This window comes from Urtica dioica, chromosome 6 (genome assembly GCF_054948205.1).
Source record: "Urtica dioica subsp. dioica isolate 48M chromosome 6, U.dioica_male_clone48M_v1_H2, whole genome shotgun sequence".
Lineage (NCBI taxonomy): Eukaryota > Viridiplantae > Streptophyta > Magnoliopsida > Rosales > Urticaceae > Urtica > Urtica dioica.
Window position 1 is genome coordinate 8,556,086 of NC_142761.1, and position 10,658 is coordinate 8,566,743.

The following is a 10,658-nucleotide window of genomic DNA, read 5'->3' on the forward strand; positions in this document are numbered from 1 at the left end:
GTGCGGTCCCCACAGAGGTATAAATGATGCAATATTATGTACGTCTAGCAATAATATTGATGAGTTGTCCAACAACTTTGGATCGGTAGGACTTGCTCCTCAAGATGTGTAGTACTCTTCATTTATGTATTACGAAAGATCTTCCGCTTACAACGATGTATACTACCCACCACAATCTTCCAGCACCATCTCCACAGACCAGCCGCATCCAGATTATCCCCCTTACTCTTTCTCTGTTGGTGAATCTTAATGGGAGTACGACTATCATTTGAATATGTGCTTCACTTCATATGCTCATTTCATGAGTTGGTATGATTACTGTATGATTGTTACCCGGGAGATTCCTACGGAGTAGTTATTTTACTGCTTGTCGTTGTTGTTGTTTGATGGATTATATTGAACTTTTTCTATTTGGTTTGTACTTTGTATTGAACTATTTCATTAAGTTCGTATTTGGTTTTTATTGAACTATTTCATATGATTTATGATTTTATGTTGAACACTTGAACTATTTGAATTATGGCTTGTTATGTAAATATAATGAAAATATTTTAGATATTATTTTTATTTTTATTCTATGTTATGTATACTTTAAAAAAAATATTTGTTCACTGAATTGCTCTTGATAAATACGGTATTTGACGGCATTCCTCAACGATAACGGTATCTTCAACGACATATTTTATCTTTTCATTTTCTATATTCACGATATTACTCTGGTTTACCATCGGATACCGGTACAATTTGAGTCCCGAAACGGTAATGGTAATGGTATTTCGATCGTTGTTTCTATCTCACTTGCCGTTACTAAAACATGTTGTCGTTTTGTAATTCTAGCAGTCGTTTTATTCATACCTGAATATCAATACATCCTGTGAAAGTTCTACTGAATATCGGTTTGATTTATTTCGGTTTCGGCGTTTGGTTGTCGAGAAAGTAAGAGGTTTGGTTTCGCTCTAGAAGTTTCAGTGGTTTGAAATCGCTTGGTTGGTTCGATCCTTCATACTTATGCTTTGTATGTAACTACTAAAATCGATTTTTATGCTATTTTTTCTTGAAAATCATCGCTGGTCTGAGTTTTGCAGGTTAGTGAGGTATGTCATGTTCATATACTAACTTCTTTGGAAATGGCGACGCAAATCTTCGCTATGCACTCGTGTCTCGTGGTATGATAAAATTTGACTATATGTGTATCTATCGTCTTCGCATAATGAATTAGCAACTATAATATTTTTCAAGTGTTTTTCGTTGTGAAACAGCTTCGCAATGCAACGCTCTGCAAAGCTGGGAAAGGATATCGGTGTGTTTTAGGGAGAAATATGAGGTATTCATTTATATATCTATCCATACAGCTATATATCTATCTTATAATATGATTTCATTCATTTCGACTACAAAAATCGATGAATTTGGAACTTTCTATGCAGGTTTAGTAATCTTCTATGCTCTAGGGTTCTGAAAAGATGCTATTGTTCCACACATAAGTCGGCACAGAAGGTTTTGGAGGAAGTAGATAATTATGGTTTCCCAAGCATTTCCAATCGCACAAAAGTCCTTGATAAGGTAGCTTCTTCTTCTTTCTAGTGCGTGTATGTCCTGTTTTTTTATTTTTATTTTTTTATTTAATGATATTTTTCTCTTCTTCTTATATTTAGTATCATGAATTGCTTGTTCTTTCTGTTTTAGGTATCGGTTATGATGGGGTACGGCGAACTACCTGATCTGATCGAAAATGGAGACGATGCGGAGTCGTTTGATGTCTCTTCGGTGTGTAAGAGATTTCCCAGTATCATCGTGGGTAGTTCTCCTCCGGTGGTCCTGTACGACGAGAATATGGATCTATCTGAGATCGAGGGTGTTTTGACCACAACAAACGATAATGTAGATCTCGTCTCTAAGCCTACAAGTGAATACAAGAGTACTCCGAAAGATGTTCGTAAGCCACCGGATTCCTCGGATCTCTCGTCGACTTCCTCGTCGCGGCGCCAGAGTTCTTATATGCGACGTATGCCTTCTGACGAGAAGATTCTGAACCAAACAGTCGCTCCGAAGAAGGAATCTTCTTTGCTTGAGCCGCCTCGAGAAGAAGACGCGACGCCCCTTGAGTTGATTCTCGACAGACCCATTAGCTGCGTCACGGGGCTCACAAAGAGGCAACTTCGCCAATTGGAAGAAGTTGGTTTTCATACGGTTCGTTTTCGTGAGAAATTATGTGAGAGAGGAACTATTTTAGAGAAGAGGCTTGACATTTTGTGGTCGTTTTTTCTTGTTCCTGTGTAGTTGCGAAAATTGCTGCACCATTTTCCTCGGACGTATGTGGATTTACGGAACGCTCAGACTGGGATCGAAGATGGACAGTACTTGATCATTGTTGGTAAAGTTTTATCTTGTAGGTAAAGAATGTTTCTCCAAATATGTTCGTTGCTTCTTGAAATTTAGTTGCCTATCTTTCTAATCCTGGTATCCAACCAGGATTTTGTGCTTTGCTTTCGAGGTTTTTACATAGACGCGGAGGTGTTCACCTAGATGGCTATATGACAATGACATATTGTATGCTTGAAAGTGGATAACTTTTTTTCTTTTGTAATTTTTTTTTCTGCTTCAGGGGAATCAAAGCCAGTTCAACGCTTTCAATTCTTGAGGTTGTTGTGGGTTGCACGATTTTAGATAGTGAATCGAATTCCATAAGTACAGAACAGAGTGAAGATATAAAAGGAAGAAAGAAAATCTACTTGCATTTAAATCAATTCTACAGTGGTACTCGTTTCACCTCACAATATTTTCTTCAATTTCTTCATGGAAGACATAAAGTGGGAGAGATTGTGTGTGTTAGTGGTAAGGTGAGCTTCGTAACTTCCTGTGTCTTTTAATATACATACATATACATATATATATACATACATATACATATATATATATATACATACATATACATATATATATATATATATATATACCTGTACGGCATGATTGAGAGGTATCTATGATCCTCTTACTCATCTTTGTTGGGGACGAGGAATTAATCGATTCTTTAGACTCCGTTTGGAACCCGGAACATAAGAGGGAAAGGAAAATGAATCCCTCCTATTTTCCTTTTGTTGTTTGGGTAGAGGGAAAATAGGATGGAAAGGAAAATAGGAGGGAAAATGTATAACTAAAATGGAGATTGTATTTTCACCGAAAAATCGGATGGAAAATGAGAATCTCTCCAAATTTGTCCATGTGGGGACCACGTTTGTATGTATCTTGCTCACTTTCCTCTCAATTTTCCCTTCTATTTTTCATGACTTTCAAACACAACCTAAAATTTTGATTTTCCCTCTTGTATTTTTACTTTCCCTTGTATTTTCACATTCCCTCTATTTCCGGGTTCCAAACGGAGCAAAAGTAGGTCTCTTGTCTTAGACTTTGCATTAGAAATAAGACAAAAGCGATCAGACTTAGTCACTAGACTCATTCTGTTTTGTTTGCTTCCTTTCCTTTATCTTAGTACTAATATTAATTACCAATTGAATATAGGTGAAGTATATGCCAGCCAAAAATCACTACAAGATACAAGAATATGACATTGATGTTGTCCAAGATGACAATGATTCATCTTTTCATGTTGAAGGAAGGCCTTATCCTATTTACCCTGCAAAAGGAGTCGTTAAACCAAACTTTCTGAGAAACATCATTCCTAGGTTTGTGTTTGTGTGTGGGGTTTTTATTTTTATTTTTTTTAATACTATTTGTTTGTATATAATTTTGTGACCCATGACATTCTTGTAAGGGAACAATACTTTGGGTTACTAGTGGTTAGCTTAAAATTGTCTCTTGCTGCTTATTTTGGTTTTAACATTTTCTTTTGTCAAATTGCATAAGTTACTTGTGGTACAAACTACTATTTTTTCCTACTTGTGTTTTTGCATTCTTATTTTTGAAAGATAAAGACTCAAAAGAGCTTTTTATTCATTATTTATTTTTATTTTTATTTTTTATTTTTTGCATGATGCTTTCAATATGTGAAGTGAAAGCTTTTGGATTTTTAAAGGTATTATTAGACGGAACAAGTTCTCGTACCACCCTCGTAGTCCAGCCTTATTGTACTAGAAGTTTTTGCCATAAAATATGTTAGATAAATGTTAAATTCACCTCTTGCTTATACATGATCATCAAACAATAGTAAGTTAATGTATTGGTTTATTATAGTGCACCATGTTAGCTCTTTCTCTGATGTGTTAACTGTGCTATATGTTGTAGAACCTACATTGTTATACATTGTAAAAACCTGATTTGCTCGATGCTCTGTAGGCACCTATATTTCTCAATATTTACTTAGTAGCTTGTCGAGTATCCTTGCAATATTATCCTGACACACTGTAAATCAATACTGCTTACAAGTTGCAATTTGTGACCATGCGAATATATTTACTCGTTTGTGTTATTTTGTAACAGTGCTTTACAAGTGTTACCCCTTCATTTTGATCCCATTCCAGAAAATGTGCTTCAAGACTTCAGACTGCCAAATCTAAAAGATGTAAGTGTACTTCTTTTGTACTGGGTAGCCTTACATATTGGGAGTTATTGATTTCACTGGCAAAGAACCAAAAACCGTGAGGTTATGAGAATGTTTCCTCAGCTTCTGTAATTCTACTAACAAATCCACTATGGCAATAATTTCCTTTTATAACAATACTAGAAATATACGGATGTTATCTTGATAAAGTAACCAGAGTGCCTTGAAACGTAAGCATATAGCCAGCATGATAAAATTAGCAGATTTCCCATGTCGCAATTATTTATTTATTTATTTTAAATCTTGAATAGCACAGCATACATCTTCAGACATAATTTATCTCTCCATCCATTTCTACTATTCCTAATCTTGTTCAGGAGAGACGGCTTTTATGCTTATGGAAACTATGTGTGTAGGCATACACTTTGATTCACCAGCCAAAGGATATAAACGAGGCTGATCGGGCAAGAAGAAGGTTTATATTTGATGAGTTCTTCTACATGCAGGTGATTACTTATACTTGACCTCTCGTAACTATCAGAGAATAATCTGTATCAGTAACATTATTAAAGAAATGAAATCTTGGTCACCTCGGTCTCCTCTGTAGAATCATTTACGGCGTTGACATAATTAACTATTTGATCATCCAGCTTGGGCGCTTGTTCCAAATGCTTGAAGGCCTTGGCACACAACACGAGAGAGAGGGTTTACTGGATAAAATCCGGAACCCAGAATGTAACGTAGGTTATATCCAGGAATGGTCTAATCTCACCAAGATGTTTGTGCAAGCTTTTCCATATTCACTCACACCTAGTCAGCTGAAAGCTGTTTCAGAAATTCTTTGGGACCTTCAACAACCGGCTCCTATGAATCGACTCTTGCAGGTGTGAAACTTTAGATAAATGGATTTTTTTTTAATTGAATTGATAACAGTGTACATTCATGCTCAAATTTATTGCTATCGGTTTCACATGTCCTAATTTCAAAATTGTACCTCCAATGTAAGTCTCTGGTTATATGCTTGTAGCTCATTGGTGGTATGTTGAATTTAATAGTTTTGTTTTTATATTTACACAAAATTCAAGGCCATGGTGGTGTATCATGCAATCTTTTAAAAGAACTGCATTAAATTTGATACTGATTTCTGATATACTGAGAGAACATTGGCACTGAACTACTATGTGGTAGTTATATCATGTGAATATGCCGTCGAAATGTGATTGTATCACTGTTTTATTATTATATAACCAATCAATAATTTGTTGTTCTCATAACCAATCACTGTTTCATAGGGTGATGTTGGATGTGGTAAGACAATAGTAGCTTTTCTGGCATGCATGGAAGTCATTAGCTCTGGATATCAGGTTTGTTTTTAAACTGATTTCTTTCCCTTTTACACTTGGAAATAAAAGAAATTCCTGCATATGTATGAGCGATGAACAATATATTTTCTTATTGAATCACGTAATATCCATCATATGGACTGCTGAATATATACTTACAAATTATCCTAATTGATCTCTTAATTATAGTCAAGAATAAGTTGTAATTACCTAAAACACAACAGGTTTATTTCATAAATAAATACCAGCTATTCGAAAGATTTGTTCTGACCAAGTATGTACAAGGAAATTATACCCGGAGAATATCTCACACTTACAGGTTAACACTCCCACTCAAGTTGGATCATAGATGTTAATCATGTCCAACTGGCTGGTTAAGAAACATACACACTATTTCAAACCACCGAAGTTTTATATATAAACACAAACATACATACATATTGATGAAATTCTAGTGATCCGCTGTGTTTGGTATTGTATAGGTAGCTTTCATGGTTCCAACTGAGTTGCTTGCAATCCAACACTACGAACACTTGAAGAATCTGATTGAGAGAATGGAGAACGTTGAGTGCCAACCCTCCATTGCTTTACTATTGGGCTCAACTCCAACAAAACAGGCTCGGATGATTCGTCAGGTATCGAAATATTATCCCATTCATTCACCGTTAAAGTATTACTTAATTACTTACATAGTCTCACACTCAACTCTTGAAACCGTGGATTTCAGGATCTTCAAAGTGGAGACACGTCGATGGTGATTGGAACCCACAGCTTAATAGCTGAAAGGGTAGAGTTTGCTGCTCTGCGGCTTGCTGTGGTGGACGAGCAACACCGTTTCGGTGTGGTCCAGAGGGGAATGCTAAACAGCAAGGTACGTTCTGTTTGTAATTTTATTTTTTATTTTTTGAAGGGCAACTTTGTCCTAGTCGTGACTCGAACTTATCACTTCAAAGTGGTATGGGTGGCGGTACTCACCGTTTGAGCTTCCCAAGTTTGTGTATCTGTTTGTAAAATGTATTAAGATATTCACGATGATCATCTAGACTAGCAAAATGACTATGGAGGTTTATGATGCTAATTACCCTGGTTTATCGTACAGTTGTGTAATGCTTCCATGGATTCAAGAGTCGCAACTGAAACTTTGGATGATGACGATGAAGCCTCAAAATCTATTTATATGGCTCCTCATGTTCTTGGGATGTCTGCCACTCCTATCCCGAGGAGTCTTGCCATTGCTTTATATGGAGACGTGTCCTTAACCCAGGTCTGCCTTTTTCTTTACTGCCTATTATTTTCTCTCACTGTATCTCTTGTCATGTCAATTTCCTGGGCTATTTCAATATACTCTATCCTTCACAAACAAGGACGAATAAAGATGAATGTTCTTCCATTCAACCTTTGGTTTTGCCGAACAAAAATTTAGCTGCTAAGCATAGAGAAATTAAGTGAATTGCTGGTTCCCTGGTCATTATAGTTCTATGGTTTTCGCTTCTCTGTGATAATAGATAACCGACTTACCTCCTGGAAGAAGACCAGTCGAGTCTATCACTATAGAAGGAACTGAAGCTGGGTTTGAGAAAGTTTACGAGGTAATTATCTTTGATATCATACTTTCCTATAAACGCAGCAGAAATCGCAGTGTGAACATGTATAACAATTATGGATTATTCATTTATAAGGATACGTTGATTTTTTTCTATTCTTTCGCATGCCCTTGTGGGGCTATTATTTGATGCAAAGGATATAAATTGTGACAGATGATGTTACATGATTTACAAGGAGGAGGAAAAGTGTATCTCGTGTACCCAACGATCGATCAATCCGAGCTACAGCCTCAACTCAAAGCCGCGAGTGGGGATTTCGAGTCGATATCGAGCAGGTTTCGGGACTATCGATGCGGGCTGTTGCACGGAAGAATGAAGAGCGACGAGAAAGAGGAGGCGCTGAATCAATTCAGGTCTGGAGAGACTCCGATACTTCTGTCGACGCAAGTGGTCGAAGTTGGCGTCGACGTTCCAGACGCGTCTCTGATGGTCGTCATGAACGCCGAGAGATTCGGGATCGCTCAGTTGCACCAACTGCGAGGCCGAGTGGGCCGCGGCTCGAAGAAGTCGAAGTGCGTGTTTGTGCCCATGGCGGGGAGTAATAGCCTGAGCCGGCTCAAGATACTCGAGGAATCCACGGACGGGTTTTACTTGGCGAACGCGGACCTTCTCCTTCGAGGCCCCGGAGATTTGATCGGTAAAAAGCAATCGGGTCATCTTCCGCACTTTCCGGTTGCCAGATTAGAAGCTGATGGGAATATTTTACAAGAAGCGCACCTTGCTGCACTGGTAAATCTTAAAAAATCCCGGTTCCGTGCATTTTGTCGCTTTGCTCTCGCTGCTTGTTTCTTCCTTGATTGTCTTTGCCGTTCGAGGGTTGTGAGGTGTGGTGACACGTGTTTAAATTGGTTTGCGTATTTGCAGAGAATTTTAGGCGCTTCGCATGACTTGGAGAGATTTCCACGGCTCAAGATGGAACTCAGCATGAGGCAGCCACTCTCTTTTCTGGGTGACTGATGAGATCAGGCTAGGTCTGTGCCTTGGGTTCCAAGTTAAAACTAATTTATTTGTACGTTATATATATATATATATATATATATATATATATATATATATATATGTATAGGACCCCTAGAGCCCTTGATGATATCAGCAAAACACACGACTGAGCATTAATATAACTGCATTTAGGAGACAAATTAGCGTTTTATCTGATAGTTTTTGTTTTATTTTTTTGCATAAAGGTTGTAGTTGCTTCTTATTTCTAGGAATAGGTATGGGTCTGGCCGGGTCCACGTGATACGTTACCTAGATCCGGTTAAAAAATAGACTCGTTTCCAGGTTTTTGAAGCGGGTCGGCTAACGGGTAGATAATTGCTGGACCCGTTACCCGTTTTAATTAGTTTTTCTAATTATAAAACATAATAAAAACAATGCCATCAACGTTAGAATGTAAATTTAAGTGGTTAACGCTTAAAATAACCTAATGGATCTGAGATCAACTTTGGATAAATACATTTTTTTAGTGTTGACGGAGTGGGTACCAGGTAGACGGTAAAGGTTCACGTGTTCCGCTACCAGGTCCCGAACTGCTTAAATGTTTACGGGTTTTTATTCGTTCACGCAGAAAAAACGGGTAATATTCATCCCATTTAAACCGGTTAGAATGCATCGGGTGAAATTGACATCCATACTTATTCCAACTTTCATTTCCTTCAAAATCAATTTTTTTTTTTTTTTTTTTTTTTTTGGTAGTGATAAAATTTTAGAGGATATATTTAATTGAAGGTATCAAAAGACTGTTTTTGCTAGTGACGTCAAGCGCTTCAGTTTTGGTTCACACGTGAACATAAAATGTAATCTACAAGTCAGACTCGAAAATCTGAATGCATATAAATCACTCTAAACAACATGAGTATACTGTTTTCTGATAAAAAAAAAACATGAGTATAATGTAAGGGTGTTCATCAAAACCGTCAAACCGAACAATCCGATCATCCAAATCAAACCGCACTTTTTTTAAACCGTCCTATTAAAACTCGATGAAGTTTGAGTTGTAACCAACCCAAACTGCAATTGTTACGGGTTGGTTTGGTATTTTTTTTTTTTTTATAGTCGTGAGATTGAGTTGAATCAAACCAACCCGATATTGTTAATTATTTAATTTTTGTAAGATTGCAAATATTTTATATGTACTATTGTTAAAAAGATTAATATTGGTTTGGTAATTAGATTAATATTGCAATTATAATTAAATAAAAAAATACTTAGTATTATACTTTATTATTTATGACTACATGGAAACTTGGTAATTAAAAATATGCGTAATTTTTATTTTAATACGTAATTTTTTTTAAAGATAAGTAAAATTCTAATTTTATATGATAAAACGTTCTAGATATAATATACGTATATGATTTTCATTCGAGTTATAAAGTCATTTGTCGAGAATTATAATCCGAAAAAAACCAACCTAAACCAACCCGATTATTTTTGAGTTGATTTGGTTTGGTTTTACCTTTTAATCGGGTTGGTTTGAGTTTCAAAATTAAAAAATTAATTGTAGCGGTTCAGGTTGGTAGAACATGAAAAAACCGACTAACCCAGCCCGATTACACCCTTAGTATAATGTTCATATCTTGCATTTCCGTAAATTAATGTAAGAATAATGTTTATATATTGACTATGATGTTAGTTGGCTTTCGAGTCCGCAAAGAAGAACGGGCTTGTAAAGTTAACATACCAACAGGTTGTGCTAGTGTTTAATTTGGAACTACTTTTTGTTTAACTACGTCTCTGCTTAATTAAGCTAATTTTAGATTAAAAGAGACCAAGTTGACGTGTTGGGAAAATGAAAAGTAAAAAAAAAAAATTGCTGCTCCGGTTTGTACTTACGAAGGTGACATGTGAAAGAGCTTCCAATAAATGTTATGTATACACGCATTACTCGAAGAGGTAAATTTACATACTGTATCTCACATCGTTTATGATATCATTATCACTTTCCATTAATAATAGTGTATAATATATAGCATATAACCACTCGAATCAATTTTGGTCTTTTTTTTAGGTGCATGGAATTTGTACTAGAAACATATTTGTGCGAAAGAAACGAGTGGTCAAAACAAGGAAACACTAGTTGATTTTGGTGATTGGACAAAATATTTGCCAATTTCTAATTGAATCCCTGTAAACACGATTAGAAGTGGGGGTCCCACACTGCTAACCACTCAGATTACAAAGGATACGGTCGAGCAGGAGATTCAAGTGTAA

At 36.4% G+C, this 10,658-nt stretch overlaps 1 protein-coding gene across 7 annotated transcripts; it reads left to right on the top strand.

Annotated features, from left to right (window-relative positions):
- The first annotated feature begins 891 nt into the window (after positions 1 to 891).
- Positions 892 to 8,866, top strand: LOC149393277 (DEAD/DEAH box RNA helicase family protein). 7 transcript variants are annotated; one of them, XR_016299767.1, is made up of 18 exons: positions 892 to 1,166; positions 1,260 to 1,324; positions 1,428 to 1,563; positions 1,687 to 2,190; positions 2,281 to 2,393; positions 2,606 to 2,840; positions 3,520 to 3,683; positions 4,438 to 4,519; positions 4,915 to 5,004; positions 5,149 to 5,382; positions 5,791 to 5,862; positions 6,324 to 6,476; positions 6,569 to 6,712; positions 6,941 to 7,105; positions 7,347 to 7,430; positions 7,599 to 8,174; positions 8,310 to 8,460; positions 8,491 to 8,866. XR_016299767.1 is itself a non-coding variant. In XM_089617222.1 (18 exons), the coding sequence occupies exons 2-18, from the start codon at positions 1,128 to 1,130 to the stop codon at positions 8,400 to 8,402; spliced, it is 2,949 nt and encodes a 982-aa protein (XP_089473348.1). In that variant the 5' UTR covers positions 892 to 1,015; positions 1,086 to 1,127; the 3' UTR covers positions 8,403 to 8,866. The 7 variants fall into 7 exon arrangements, 6 of the variants coding, with proteins under 6 accessions (XP_089473348.1, XP_089473347.1, XP_089473346.1 ...); XM_089617222.1 differs by having other exon boundaries at positions 892 to 1,015; positions 1,086 to 1,166; positions 8,310 to 8,866; XM_089617221.1 differs by having other exon boundaries at positions 892 to 990; positions 1,086 to 1,166; positions 8,310 to 8,866.
- The last annotated feature ends 1,792 nt before the right edge of the window (positions 8,867 to 10,658 follow it).